Source organism: Pagrus major, chromosome 22 (genome assembly GCF_040436345.1).
Source record: "Pagrus major chromosome 22, Pma_NU_1.0".
Lineage (NCBI taxonomy): Eukaryota > Metazoa > Chordata > Actinopteri > Spariformes > Sparidae > Pagrus > Pagrus major.
In genome coordinates this window covers 8,937,443-8,953,557 of record NC_133236.1, presented here as the reverse complement: position 1 = coordinate 8,953,557, position 16,115 = coordinate 8,937,443, and the positions used below count along the sequence as shown (strand labels likewise).

The window sequence follows — 16,115 nt, the reverse complement described above, 5'->3', positions numbered from 1 at the left end:
CCAGACCTGGTAACAGTTTTGGTGAAATGCCAGTGTGGCTGTATTCTGAGGGAAAGTAGAAACGTAACTTTAAAATTGGTTGAAGTTGGGGGACTCTTGTTCTCACAACTTTATTCAACAGTGGCTTTACACTTTAACTAAACATGTTTTGTGCTTTTTCTGAAGCGAGTGACTCTGTAATTTTCTTAAGAGACCATTTCTTTGGTAGAAAGTAGTTCAGCTAAGCAAAACGATGCTATTTAGTTTATAGAAGGGGGACATTTCCAAGACTACAAAGAGTGAAGAACATATTCTGCAGTGATCGAAGAAAGTAAAGTCAGATTACTTTTCTAAGCATCACTGATGCCTCACAGTCGACATAAGCCAATTCAGTAAGTCCTGATTGTCCTCTCAAAGCTGCAAAAATAACAGGACTTAACATAAATAGTTAATTCTGCTCTTTTTCGTGGAGTCCTGACCAGTTTCAACAGGCCTGGTGAGAAGCAGAGCACAGCGGCAGCTCGAGACGCTTCACTGCTCCTTTAAAGAGGAAACCTGTGCAGGTGAAAAGTTGTTTTTGTTGGAAAAATGAAAGTTTGAGATGAAAGACGAGTGCACTGATGAGTCTCTGTTGATATTTTAAAATAATGTTCTCTATAGGGATACAACTATAAAAACAAACTATATTCTAAACCGAAGGCTTGAGGGATAACAGGATATAGGCAGCGTGATGCTTTCAGGTACCAGGGGAAACGTCCGTTTCACTGTGAAACCTGAGATTTTGACCTCCTCCTCCCTCTCTGCTCAACTATTTTAAAAGCTTTTCGGTGTTAATCTTCAGGTCAAATATTGTGAGTGTTTCTGTTGATGTGTGTAAGCTCAGAGCCTTCCTTTACATCTGAAGGCAGCATTAACGGATCAGAACAGCACGGGTAGAAGATCTGGAGATCGGAAGAGATGGATCCATGCAGGGTCTCTGGTTTAAAACAGGAAGTCGTCATTTGAGCCGAACATTCTGACAAGATGTGACTGAATTTTGAAAAGAGTACAAAGACACATTGACACTGTATCTTTAATCCCTTAATGGGATGTGTTTTTTGATGATATATCACCACAAGAGAGCTGTAACCTAGTAGAATATCAGCCGGGTGGTCGGTATTATTAAAAAGATTTAAAGAGAGGTCAAAGTGTGCATTTCATTGCATCTTTAAAATCAACGGTCCATCGTGAACATATACTTTATTTTACAGACTTATATCCTGGTTCAACCTCAGTGTTTCCTCACACAGGATGGATGCTCAACATTCCCGACAAAATTTCTTGACACCAGTCGGACCTCCGACGAAGATCTGCACCAAACTACTCACTCAGGTGGCACAATCAGCAGCCGCCATCGGCCGCAACACAAAACCTTCTCAGCGATACAAAGCCGAGCTGACGTGTCGACCTGCCAGCAGAGCCTGGGTGGCAGCAGTGAACCCTCCTATCAGAGCGTGTGGAGTTAAAGCTGGCAGTCAGCAGGGTGTGTGGCAACATGGACGACAGTCAAACAGTTCAGATGGTATTTGTGATTGTCCATTCAGCGTGAACCTGTTCCGTCTGTCTGTCAGCAGCCTGAACACAAGCAGCCTTTCAGCGGAGATGTTATCAGACGGCAGCAGGAGGACACCGAGGTGAGATCTGTGGGAACCATCTCTGATCTGGACCATGAGCCAGTTGTGTTTAGAATCTTAGAGTGTGTGAGTTCACTGCTGTTATCAGACGGACATCTTGTGTCCTCTGCGGCACCTCGAGAAGGAAATCTTTCTGCGTCTTTGAATTTCATAACGTTAACTGCATCCTGTAGCTGTTCACAACAGAAATACAAAATGATGTCTAATGGTATTTGAACAGGTTTCACAGAACTATTCAACATGTTTCTTATGCAACAGCCATCAGAGAGAAGTAAAGCTGCAAACAGTTAGTCGATTAATCGATTAGTAGACTGAAGGAAAATGTTATTTCCAACAGTCATTTTGGTAATTTCAGTCATTTTTCAGCAAAAATGTCAAACACTTGCTGGTTCCAGCTTCTTAAATGTGAGGATTTGCTAGGAAATTGTGATTCTGAACAGCCAACATGGCAGCCAAACAGCCGACCACAGTTCGAGTCACATCACTGGATATTTTCAAGGACACCTGGAGACATTTCCAACCATTTTATTGGCGACCAAAACCGGCTATTTTTCACTGGAAGTCAGACCATCTAAATACGTGATCGTGGCGACAGAAACACATATTTTAAGGCAAACCATGATGTTTTCTTACCCTGACCAAGTGGTTTTTGTTCGTTAACCCAACCAGAGCATAAGCACAGTGTTGTGACAAAGAGAAAATGAAAAATGAAAAAAATTCAACCTAAACAAATGTAAAGTTGCAACATAAGGAAACATTCAGTTTGAACTTATCTGTGGTTTTGCAGAAACGTACTTGGCAACGTCAATCGGTCTCAATTCAATTGCTCAATTTGTGGCCCTTCACTTATATTTTGTAAGTCAGTATGGCCCTCTGGGAAAATGTTTACCCAATCCTGGATTAGACTGTATACGTTTTAGCTAGGTGTACCTAATAAACTGGCCTCTGAGTTCATATACACAGAATATTTTGTAGACAAATCAGATTAAAGACCAGACAGGGGTTTTGCACAGTGCTGACAACTGGATAATAGAACATCTCACAATTCAGTCAAAGTCATTCAGGAGGGGGAAAAAAGAGATTCTGTGTCTGACAAGTTAATCCGTCATGATTTATACCTGATGTTCACTGTGTTACAACACAACGCAGAGGTGGCGTTACAGTAATTAGCCAGAGACGTGCTTTGTGTAACGCCACGGTACACTGACAAAATGGCAGCCGAGCGTTTAGTCACGAATCTGAGAGGTGTGATTAATAGCTGAAGAGATGATATCAGTGATGATGAGGAGGGAAACACATAGTTTGATAACTGACTGACTCTTTCATGTTTACTCTGTCAGCAGGATGTTACTGACATTCTGATTTTAGGGAACCCTTGGGATCTACGTTCCACAGTCAAATGAAAGCGGTGTGGTGTGTTACGTGGTTATTGTAACCATGGGTATATGAACTATGTCTGGTGTAATTATGCAGTGCACAATTTGTGAATTCAACAGCTCGCTGTGGTTTCTTTCTTTCTTTCTTTCTGTCTGTGCGGGGGCGATGAGGTAGTGCAAAGTACAACATGTTCGACCTGACAGAGATAAATGGGGGAGTGTGAAGAACAACCAAGCAGAAAGATGGAATCATGTCATATTACAAAACATCACCACAGCTGCCAACATCTGTAATCACAAGTGAGGTGCAGCACAAGTACAAACACAAACGCTAACACAGCTGTTAATGTCACGATTTGTCTGATCCTGTTTCATCACTGTGTTCCATGATCTCAGTTTCTCAGGAACGATGGAAAAAATGAACAAAATAAGACCAAAGAACCAGACTCATCCTTTAACGTCCATCCCTGAGAGTCCAGATGTTTGTGGACAGAAAGCTGCTGACCCACTGAGGGGAGAATGAGGACTTAACTGGCTTCCTAAAAGTCTCACAGACTTCCTAAAGAGAGAGTTTTAAACAAAGAGCTGGTGTTTGTTCTGTCAGTCTCAGCATGAATCAGATTGTTCAGGTTTAAACGGACGGTCTCTGTTTACTCTGAGCTGTTTGCTGATGGATCATCTTACACCTTTTCTCTTCACCTGCAGGAAGCTTCAACAGATAATGAGCCCAAAACTGGAGAGTTTTTTTCAGCTTAACATAAACATTTTTTTAGACAACCATGGTGGAGGAAGTATTCAGATCCTTTACTTAAATTGGTTGAATTTGTGTTTGTCATGGACACATACAGGATCCTGTAAAAACTGTGGATATTTAATAGCTGAAGTTTAGGTTAGAAATATGTTTTTATATCATATTCAACCATCTGTTATTCTTTTCCGCTCCGCTCCAACATCTGGAAAACTGCCCTTGTTAATGTTCCTTAAACCACTGACATACAGCTTCTATTGCATTAAGTCTTTATTAAAGCACATTTATAGAAAAATATACTTACAGCTTTACCAATATATAGTTTACAAGATTTAAAGATATTCCAATTCAAGACAAAATTATGGAAGAAGATGGAGCTTCATGCAACAGTTTGAACAGATTGGGAAATACACTTATTTGCTTTTTGGTGGCGAGTTAGATGAGAAGATTAATGCTGAAACTACAGCCAGCAGCTGGTTAGCTTAGCTTAGCACAAAGACTGGGAACAACAGACAATCTCAACTCAATCAGCAGAAAAAATGTTGGCAATATACACTTCTGCAAACCACAGGTATGTTGAAACTTAACACTTCTTTCTGTTCAACTTGGGTTTCTTTAGGTTCAGTTTTCAATTTATCTCTTGTCACAACGCTTTGTTTATGACCTGGTTAGGTTTAGGCACAAAAAACACTTGGTTAGGGTTAGAAAACGATTGTTTCGCCTTAAAAAAACTGGTTCTGTCACCACAAATAAACCACGACTGGTAATATCTAAAAATATCATCCAGGTGTGTCACAAGGGAACACTAGACTCTGGCTTGGCAGCTTTCTTGCCTAGCTGATGTCACCACCAACCCCTGACATGAAAGTCAACTTGCACATGTGATCTGAACGTGATAATGACACGTAAGAAATGTCGATATGATTCCTCTGACATGTATAATGTTGAACGTATACGTGGACTGCAGAAATGTACAATGCCAACATTTTATCCTGACGTCTGGGCTAAAAAATCTCACCGGCCCAAAAAATTGCCTGGAACACACACAAGATAAATATCCATATCACTCTTGGCAAGAAGGCGAAGAAGCATATTTCCTAAAATGTAGAATTATTCTTTTAAAACTGTGTTTGTTGGAACGCAAATGATTTCTGTTCAGGGTAAAAAAAAAAATTAAAAACGGACTTCATTTCGTTGTTTACTTTACATTTCTGGCTGCCTTTGGTGTGTTTTTCCTTCACCACATGTCTGCGTGCTGCTCGTCCCGAGAAACAGCAATAAATCGTGAAATAATGTCCTGAAAAGAAGTTCATGATGGATGAGCTGTAACACTCTGAGGAGATTTCTCCTTCAGGTCTGCAGCAGGTTAAAGTCACTTCATCACGAGTCTCCTCAGAAACAAAAGCTGACGTTCGGTCCCTCAGCATCAGAGCTGCTTCTCCTTGCTGTGTTTCCTCGTTGTTGTCATGAGGCTGAAGACAGTCTGTGAGCAGCGTGGTGATGTTTGTACAGAGGAGTCTGAGGTTTCCTGTCCTCTGCAGAGAAAACAACAGAAAGAAAATGATTTATCACCATCAGGATCATCACTCTCGTGTCAACATCTGAATTATTTAATCTTTCGCTTGTGTCTAAACCTTTTTCAGCTGTCTCACCTCCATCAGTGTTCCCTACAGCTGATCAATTATTCATGTAACTTTCACTACAAACATCAAATATTCTCAACATACGCACAACAAAAATGAATACCAGTAAATACAAGTAATACAAAATTACAAGAAACATATCAAAATATTCTCATGAACATACAATATCTGATGTAAAACCATCAATGTGGAAACAGGGTAACTCTTCATTTTTAGTACACAAATCAGAAATGAATCTTTTTCTCTTACAGCCCAGTGGACAGAATTAAATGTTGCCATTTTACCTTTGTGTTCTCGTTTAAATTTCAGCTCAGATTTCTCTTCATACACCAAACTTTCCAGTTTTATTCCTATGTATATTCTGAAGGTTTTACAGGGGTTATTGTTCATATATCATTTACAGTTATTCCTAAAAAGCATGGCAAAATAAATGCCTGTTGACTGGTGATTTATAAGAGATAAGAGATATCCAATATTTCCTGTGTAAAAACCTTTTACTCAACAACATGAAACCAGCATTTGGAAGCTGGCTTTATCCAATGTTCAAATTTATGTTTCTGGAAATGTAGGGAGATGAGTGTGTTTATAATTATATAATGTATCATTTGTATATTTAAAGGTACAATATGTAAGAATTGGTCATCTTTCAAATTCATACCCAAAACAAATAGGTGGCAACATATCATCAGAATGACCACACAGTTAGCTGTGCAGCTAGTGGTTTAGACTGGGAGCTCAGGGACCAGGGGAGTGTTAGTGTTTACACTGCTAGCACATGAGCGTTGGACTGGGATGAGCCGGGGCTAGCTTGTTAGCATGCTAACTTCAGTAGATATCTCTGAAGCACGATACATACACTTCATAATGTCGATACTGCTGTTTATTTGCAATCTGTTGATCATTTTTGTTAATTTTTTAACGTTTTCAACTAAAATTGCATATTGGCCCTTTAAACATTAAATTTTAGAAAACATCTCATTCAAAGTAAACATGTTAATGTCAGTGACCGACTGCAGAAGTTTCATAGTGACATCTATCAGTGAGAATGTTTGACTCTATTTATTTTATAGCCTCCTCTGTGTTGTGGACATGTTGAACTCAGCTGATCGTTATCTGTTTGTTTGTTCATGAAGAACTGGTTCTGCCTGCTGCTGTGTGTTTATAAGCAGCTGTAATGAGGTCTGAAGCTGCTGGCTGGATGTCAGATTTGCGATCTCTATTTTGAACGTTCCCAGGTAAGATTACGGCCGTTCAGAGACCAACTTGAGTCTGTAAAAACTGAAACGTAATCATTTAGACGGCTTTAATGACACCAGAATTCAGCCTTGTTTCAGTCTGCAATCTATCACACCGCAGATATGGTCCATTAAATCACCTGTATTTTAAGCTTATACAATGTACAAACTAAAGATAAAATGTGACTTTTTAAAATAAAAACCAGGAGCTGTTTCTTCTGTATAATTTGGGACCATTTAAATCTCAACACGACCAGCAGTGTTTCCTAAAAACACAAACATTGGCGGTCGTTGAGTCGAGAAACGCAGCATTTAGCAGAAAATAAAGCAACACAAATAAAGCCAGATGTGTTTTTATAGCTTAAAACACAGGATGGAGGTACTGTGGCTTTTTGAATGACAGTTTCTTAGATTTGTAATTTTCAGTCAGGCCACAAAGTCAACTTTCCCTCCAGCATCCATCCTTAAAAAGACTGAAATACAACTGTGAATATCAACAGTGGGCTGGAGGGAAAATTGGGAATTTGTGGGTGAAGAAACGCAGAGTTTGAGTCCTCTGGATATACGGTGTCAGAAAAGATGCATTGATTTCCATCAGGTCATCATAATGGAAACAAAACATCTGGATCAGTTTTAACAGTGTTTAACTCACCTTCTCTTTGTTGAATTTTAAAACATGCTGCTGTGTGAAAGTCTGCAGCCTCCAGCGGAGCAGCAGTACCGGGACGAGCCGGACTCTGAGTCAGACTGGGAGTCAGACTAGGAGTGAGAGTGGAGGACTGGGACTGCCAGTGGTGTCCAGTGCTCATGTAGTTGGCTGCTGGACCTCCGTACACACCGTACTGGTTCGGTGGAGAATACGCACAAGCTGAGACATAACCAGGCAGACTGGACGGAGACTGAGGACAAGAAAGAAAGAAAAGGTTGTTAAATCACTAAAAAACTCAGGATAACATTGATTAAAGAAGGTTTTTCAGAACCAGCAGGTAGAATATTTAAAAAGCCTGAGTTTGACCTACTGGTAGCCCCAGATAAAAGGTCAGGGAGGTCATCAAAATCTTCAGGATTCATCCTCTGAGGATCATAAATGTCTGACCAGCAGGTGTTTGAGACACATTATGCTGAAACGAAGCATTGGACAGACTGACCAAGGTGGAAAGAAAAGTATTTTGCTTTAACGTATCGTTAAGAAGAAAATGTTGATTGCACAGTGTAATGGTTAAAGAATAATGAGACCCTCTGTGTTTAGATTGGCTCCTTATAAAGTCTCTTTCACTATGTCATTCTGTGTGGCTCTGGGCACCAAATCCCCCTGGAAAATGAAGGCTGACTGATGATCAGTCAAATCCAGTCAGGCTGGCACCATTTCTATCCACTGTCACTCTCATTAAGGACTAAATGAATGAATAAACTTGTGTTTTGTTTCTGTTGTTGGTAGTTGTTACTCTGAAGAAAAATTTAACGATCTGGTTGTTTGTGCAACAGCGGCAACAACAATAACACCAACGTTCGGCTTGAACTTTATTCTAACATGAAACCTGAAACCAACTTTGAACCTCCAACATTGCAATTTTTAAAAAATGTCCCCACTCACCAAAAATATTTTTAATATTAATATTTAAACGCACATGCACCACACACACCCTCATTTGCAAACCACTTACGAGGACCTTCATCAACACAATATCTACGATTTATAGACACTAATTTTAATTAAGTTGAACCTTTTTTTCATCATTAACTCTAAAACCAGGTCGGTTCAGACATTCCAAATGTCCTCAGCTCCCAAAAAACAACCGCAATTTCCAAAAATGTCTTTGAATTTCTCAAAATTCCACATTTCAAAGCCTCCCATACCTCCCATTTCTAACCAGTTTTGATAATTCAGGAACACACACACACACACACACACACACACACACACACACACACACACACACACACACACACACACACACACACAGACTGTTAATTATCAGTTAATAGCTTGATTTGGCTAACTATTGACCCTGTTGATTTATATAATTAATAATACGTTTGCTAAAAGTGCATTAAACTATATCTCTCCTTTCTTAATCAATTAAGCTTCAACCCTGTTGTGGAGGAGATCACTTTGCAGGACAACACTGGCCACAGCCACCAAGACTGCCCCCCCCCTGAAAACATGTCAGAGAACACAAACCAGCGGGAGGTGCTGACCTCTGGAGACAGCCTTAAAACCACTCCAGAAGAGCTGAAAACCTTCTTTGGCATATCTGTGTACATGGCATGTCTCGGATACCCTAGGATCCGGATGTACTGGGCGGCGAGGGTCCCAGTTATAGCCAATTCAATGAGTCGAGACAGATTTTTCAAGATTAGGCAGTCCATCAAAGTCCCATCTTAATGTCTCTGATGAGGAGAAAAAGAATGATGCCCTCTGGAAGGTGAGACTTATCTTAAACAGAGTGCAACAAGGCTGCCTCAATCGGCCGAGACCAGGGAAGGCTTGTGTAGATGAGCAGATGATTCCCTTCACAGGCAGTTTGTGCCAGGGAAACCAAAATCCCACAGAACTGAAAGCATTTGTGCTTGCCAGTCCCAGTGGTCTGGTGCTGGATTCTGAAGTCTACAAGGGCCAGAATACATTCACCGACCAGAAGCTGGGAATCAGAGGGAATGCAGTCGCTCGGATGGCACAGACACTTCCAGGAGAAACACACCTGTACTTTGACAGGTACTTCATCTCTGTCAAAGTACTGCATATGTTGAAAGCAAAAGGTCTCCTGGGAACCATCCATGCACTGTGCAGGTCAAAGATGTCAGATGACACCAAGCTACAAAAGCAAGGAAGAGGTACATCCGAAATGGTTGTCAGAAAACCATCAGAGGTTGTCGTGACAAAGTGGCAGGACAATAAGGCAGGTCTGATGGCCTCCGGTGTCCATGGGCACTCCAAGACCAAATACCAGAACTACTGTATATTAAACTGCAGGTAACCATAGCAACCACGAATTAAACTCACTACAGACACATTTTATTTTACAGATTAATAAATTGAAGCTCTTCTAAGAATGTCCAACACTTCTTGTGTCATCTTGTAGCAGCGCTGCTGGCTTCTTATTAACAGTCTGCAGCTGTTTGAAGTTTACAATTAAAACAGCTTGAAAACAGGAAGAGGGCCTCGATCACAGCCAATCACAGCCCTGCTTCCATCACACATGGCTGCCGCAGTGTGCCGCAAAATAAAAACACAGCTGGTAAACGTAAAAATAACCAGGCAGTAAATAAAAAAGTAGAATTAAAACCCTACATTTAATTTACTTTAAAGAAAATATTTGTTGATTCAGCTGTTGTTGTCTTTTTCAATAACTGTACCAATTTTACCAGTTAATAATCGATTTGTTTGTAAACCCCACTTTAATTTGTCAGTAAATTATGACTCCCTGTTTTAATGATCTAATAATCAATAATATTGTTATATTATTTTAATATTATCTTTTAAATCACCTCTTAAAAACCACTTTTATAGACTTGCTTTTATGTGAAGTCGCCCTTTAAACTGGTTTTTCATCTTTTTATTCCTTTAACTGCTCTGAGTCTATGTGTCTGTTTTCAATTCCTCTCATGTGATGTCTTTTCTCTTTTATTCCCTCCTTTACTGCTTTGTTTGTTTATTTTTAATCTATTTATTATCCTCTATTCTTTTTACTGCTCTTAATCTTTGTATCGGTTCTTAATTCCTCTGAAGTGATGTCGTCTTTTATTTATCTCTATTTTTGCACTACTTTTTCTCCCTCTCTCTCTTTGTGTGCTCTTACCTCACCTGACTTGACCTTTTACTTGTAATGACTCATATTGTTTTTGACTTTTTTGTGTTTTTACATTTTCTGCTCTGCCTTCTTGCTTTAACTCGCCTCAGATGAGACTTTCTTGCGTTTGAGTGTTTGTTCTGTAATGTTATCTTCCCGAGTTTCCCGCTTTTCTTGTTTGTCACAGCACTTTGTAAACTCTGTTTGTAAAGCTGCTACAGTATATAAATAAAGTTACAGCAGCATTACTTGATTATCTAAAACTGGAAACACAAAGGAGTGGTATTATTAGAGGTTAAGTCGTTTACCTGCTGTGGATATTTGAGGTCTGTCTCGTTGTTGGTTTTCTGCACTCCATTGAGTCCAGAGGGAAACGCTCTCATACTGGTCCAGTCCTCCATTTTGGCAGCGTGCCCATCAGGTCCAGACAGTGCTGTAAAGAGTGACATTTATATCAGATGAACACAAATTTAACAGTTAATAATTCAACATTTTTGGATCATATCTGCAGCTGTTTTTTAAAAAAGTCCACCTTAAAAGATCACTTCTTTGTATTCAGTCCAGTATAAGCGAGCTAAGAGAAGCCAGATTCTGTTTTCATACATATACAGTTAAAAAATGTTTTGTATAAAAGAAGAGCAAAATGTTTTACTTGAGTAACTTCTCATGAAAGAAACTGAAAATAATAAAAATATCTCACTTTATTACAGATTTGCATCAGACGTATTTTCTTGTTGAATCATAAACAGATGTTATTTCCTCTGTATCTTCTCCACCTTAAAAGCTTTTCCCTCTGTGGCTGAACTTTTTGGATTTTATTTTTAATAATCAGTCAAGCTGTACATCACAGGTCATCCATCTATTTAACCGTTCGTACAGACTAGTGCGGTTCTGATTTACAGAGGACAGAGAAGCTGATCATTTAACAGTAAATGTATACAGTAAAACGATTTGAGACGATAACATGTAGTAATAAAATAAAACTGAACAAAAAACATTATAATCTGTCCGGATGATAAAAAGGTCGTAAAAACTGTGTGTATGTGTCAGTTTTTACTCTCTTTCTTTAATATCAGCTTGTTTTAACATACAGATCAGATGCTCATATTTTTCTATTTTTTATTGTAGATTATTTGATCAATAATGTTAAAAAAAGGAAGTGAAGAATTAAAGTTAGTTTGAACAAAGTCTTTCTGTACAACATTATAAAGATAAAGACACCAAGAAATGAAGCATTAGATAAAAATCAATTAAACGAGCTCATAAATAATATTATTAGTTTTTAGTTTTATAAATAATTATGGGAGTATGTTTTGTGTGTGTTTTTTAGGCGTCACTGTGGTCATGACCTTGGTATTTATTTTTTCTGGGAACGTCTTGGATATTTTTGATCTCCTTATCTTATCGTTTGATAAGTTTGGCTTCTCTTAAACCAACAATAAATGAATTAAAAGACAACGACCTCAACAATAACTGAATGTTCAAAACGTTTTCCTTGGGGGCCCAAAACTGAAACTAAATGGAAGGGCACGGATCAAAAAGAAAACATTGTGTTGTTTAATTATGCAAAAATGGTAAAATTGATCGACTTCCTTTGTAAAGTCACTCTGCCTGCAATGCATATATATAAAACAATAATATTCAGGGATCCTACATAATTAAAGAGCATTTTTATCTCACAAAATAAGAAAGCAGCATAAACATTATTATATTTTTGTAACATGTATTTTTAATATTTAAATAATTGAACCCCTTAGAGGTCCAACTTTGGGGAACTTGGACTAAAGACCCGTATATGTTTCTAAAATCCATTGAAAACCTTTTTGTGCAGTTATTTACTGTAGCTTTCATCTCAAACTCATTTGTAACATAAATAAAGTTTTTTTGCTTTTTCATTCATTTCCAGTTTTATTTGACCGGTTAGCTCCATCTAACTAAACTCATTCTGTTTGGAAAAACATTAATAAAACAAATATAACCGATTTAAACATTATACTGGATCACACAAGTTAAAAAAAAAAAAAAAATTCAGAGGAAATGTGACCCACGAAACGTCTGACGCTGCAAAGTAGGCTATCGCTTTTCATTCTTTTCTATTATTATTCTTGTATTATTGAATTTATTTTCCATGTAATCTTCTGTTTGAATAACATAAATCATTATGAACCAAGATAATTACAGAAGAAGGTGTTTTCAGTAAATATAAATCAGTATTTTATGGAACTAACCTGTCGGGTCCATGAAGGCTCGGAGGCCCAGGATGTTGTGCCAGCTCCGCGGCAGGCCGACGTGCCCCGGCCCGCCGCTGGTCCTGGTCCCGGTGTGGCTGACCGCGGCCCCGGTGCTGTAGGAGGAGTACGGGTACACGTGTCCGTACTGGAGCTGAGCCGGGCCCGGTTTGTTGCTCTCCACGGTCCCGATCTTGTTCCTGAGGATGCGGCTGATGGAGCTCACAGACGGCACGTTGTACTTGTCACACACGCCGTCCGACAGCAGCCGGTCCCGGATCTCCCAGGCGAAGATGCCCGGGTCTCCCTGCTTGTAGTCCCGGATGCTCTTCACCACGGCGGGGGTGGTGACCCGGGGCTTGCTGCCGCCGATGGCTCCGGGCAGGACGGAGCCGGTGTCGTTGTAGCGGGCCAGGATCTTTGACACGCAGCCGTGAGACACGCGCAGCTGGCGGCTGATGTCGCAGGGCCGCATCCCGAGCTGCGCGAGCTCCACGATCCGCAGCCGCACCGCGTGAGGGAGCGGCCGGCCGTTGACGAAGAGCCCGCCGAGCTGGTTCACCTCCCCGTAGCTCTGCTCTGCAGGCACGGGACACATTAAAGTCTGATTTAGTCTGAGTACGACACAGTGACATGATCTGTTCTCCTGATTTCACTTAGTGATTAATGTTAAGTAACATCTGTGATTTTACTTTTTACCTCTTCAGCATCATTTAGTCACAAAACTCAGAATATGAGGAGCATATGAGCTGTTATCACTCCTCAGTGTGGCTGAACCTTTTCTACTCTACTTTTCATTCTAGTTACTCCTTTTACAGTTTTTTTTAATTGTCTATTGTGTTTGAGTTTTTTATTCACATGCTGCTGTAATTTTAAACACTCTGTGGCACAAGAATCTTAAAGGTCTGTCTTTTCTTATCTTGTCTTACATGTGTTGAAGTAACATCCACTGTGATCTCAGTGATGATCGTGATCTTTCCCCAAATGTCTTCTTTTTCTATTTTTAGGGAGATTGTACAGAATATTTTTCACGAGTATTTAACACACACACACACCTGGTAGGGGCGTAGGGAAATGAAATCATGCTGCAGACAACAGGCTCAGAGCCCAACCTGAAACTGAATGGTGCAAAATGTTTCTTGGATCCCAGATTCCCTGCACAGTGTCTGCTGTTCTCAGATGATGAAAAATAATTAATAATAATCGATCCTACATATCTGAAGAGCACTTTTAATAAACAACTGATGATTTCTGTTGTCACTTTCTAATAAAACGTACTAACTCTAACTGAAGTGTATTTTTACTTAACAAAAAAGAAACATTTTTAAATACTTTTTACATTTATTATATTCACATGTTATTTACTGGAAACATCTTGCGAGGCCAATTTGGGCCCCATTTTGTGCAGCCCTAGGTTATAGTATAAAGTATGGAAACATATTATATGATATGATGAGGATATTGATGAAAAAATACATTTCTACCCTAGATAATAAGGCCTTATGTTGAACATTTTGTAAATTTAGAGGGCGAAGAAGAAAAATTAGCTGCTAGATGAGAGCGATCGTGATTTCTTTACTGTCAATGCAATGAATAAACCAGCTGCAAGAATCCAAGAATCACTGAAGTAATTAGATGAGATCAATGATTTGTGTCACTGAACCTCTTTATAAAGAGAATCTTGCTATTATTTGATGATTATTTCTCTATTTTCTAGGTCAAAGCCAGTGCATCTGCATACGATTATTAACTACAACGTGTCAATAAATACAACCTGTGTCTACAAATTCATTTAGTCACGATAATGCCAATAAAACATTTTATTTCTTATTTCTTGTTCATCATGTCGCTGTATGTGGCAGCAACAGGGCAGATAATCATCAATAAAGGGCTAATAATTGTTGACTAATTCAATTTCAGGTTAATTCACATTTACCAATGAAGGGTTTAAAGAATATTACAGTAGAACATTTGTATTTTTGTGTTTCTGACATGATCATAACACAAAACACTGGCCAGCTGTGTTTTCAAACATTAAACATTTAAAGGGGACTGCAGGTTAGACTCGCTGGTGGAGCGACGACTTTAACTAAAACCTTATGATTACAATAAATAATCCTTCCAGCAGCAGATTCAGACTCCACAGAAATGTTCTCTCGTTCAAAAGAAATTAGCCTTCTCAGAGATTTGCAGTGTAACAGCAGATTACATGTTGTGTTTGGTGAAAAACGTACATTTCTGGACAATCAAACAAACTGCTTCTTGTGTCTTGAATGCAGCACACGCGAGCGTTCACATGATTAATGTCGTCTGACATGGTTTATGTATTTCCAGACATGCAGGACATTTCCTCTTTTTGTTTCATTAATCTGTAGGTCTCAATTTAAATTTTGACAGCGGCTTAATCTGCAGAAAACATTATCAGAGTCAAATGCAACTGCATGCAAAACTTTCACTTTGTTCAAATTAAGTATAATAAATCTATATTTAAAAGCAACCACACAAGTGAAAAGCTTGAGTCTAAAAGGACACAATCTTCCAATGAATTACATTTCACCATATCTGACTTGGAAATAAAAGAATGAACTCCAGACTGTCATGAAGCTGATATTTTACATAACAACCTAATGAAATAAGATTAAAGCAGTTACAAGTAGCTGTAATTTTAATTCCTGCTGCTGATGTCTTTACGGACGTCAGAAAAAGAAGCACCATCAGAAGAACTTTTCTTAAAACAAACATCTAAAATGGAAAGTAAATTTCCTTCTAGTCTGACATGGATCAACGTTCTCTGTGTGTTAAGGTTCAGTGTTTGTCCTCTCACCCATCAGCTGCCGTCCACAGCGTCTCACCGCTCCACCATCCAACACTCCGACTGCAGCCTGCAGTGATCTGAACCATCTCCTCGTCCTCGTCCTCCTCCTCCTCCTCCTCCTCCTCCTCTGGGTGGAAGTCATGTCATCGTTTCCTGTTTGCAGAGCAGGAGGATCATTTTGGCGTCAGCACCCAGAAAAACGAGGGCTCCTGAAGGGCTCTTTGGAGAGTTTAAACCTGCATCCTCATTCCTCTTAAGTCCACATGTTGACACTGAACACGTCATAACAGGCTGATGAAACCCTGAAACCCCATCTGACTCAGTAATGCCCGATTTCTTTCTCTACATTTGGAGAACTCTATGAGCCCAGTCTACTGTTTAAAGCACTGATTTCCACACAGGGGTACTTGTACTCCAAGAGGTACTTCTTCTGAAGACTGGAGTAGCACAAGTAATTTGATAAAGTAGAGTTAGGGTCCCTCCACATTGAGTCAGCTGTAACCAGTAGTTGACAGTGGTGTCAGCTAGTTAGCAAGTGAGCATAAAAGTTGAATCAGGTATACATTGATAAATGGTTTGAAGAATTATCCAAAGACTGTGCATTTATGAAATAGTTATCTTAACGTA

At 39.3% G+C, this 16,115-nt stretch overlaps 1 protein-coding gene across 1 annotated transcript; it reads right to left on the bottom strand.

Annotated features, from left to right (window-relative positions):
- Window positions 1-5,240: 5,240 nt before the first annotated feature.
- Window positions 5,241-15,630, bottom strand: pax1b (paired box 1b). The gene is made up of 5 exons (XM_073492421.1): window positions 15,498-15,630; window positions 12,674-13,252; window positions 10,754-10,878; window positions 7,307-7,553; window positions 5,241-5,311 (listed from the first exon to the last, which is right to left on the bottom strand). The coding sequence occupies exons 1-5, from the start codon at window positions 15,628-15,630 to the stop codon at window positions 5,241-5,243; spliced, it is 1,155 nt and encodes a 384-aa protein (XP_073348522.1).
- Between the last annotated feature and the right edge of the window lie 485 nt (window positions 15,631-16,115).

What these genes read in the sequence shown, in the direction of transcription:
- pax1b (XM_073492421.1), bottom strand. Translation starts at nt 15,630, where the DNA reads ATGACTTCCACCCAGAGGAGGAGGAGGAGGAGGAGGAGGAGGACGAGG. An exon ending in ACCTCAAATATCCACAGCAG is followed by an intron (nt 7,554 to 10,753) that starts GTAAACGACTTA and finishes TCTTGTCCTCAG; the next exon opens with TCTCCGTCCAGTCTGCCTGG. An exon ending in TAAAATTCAACAAAGAGAAG is followed by an intron (nt 5,312 to 7,306) that starts GTGAGTTAAACA and finishes TTTTCTCTGCAG; the next exon opens with AGGACAGGAAACCTCAGACT.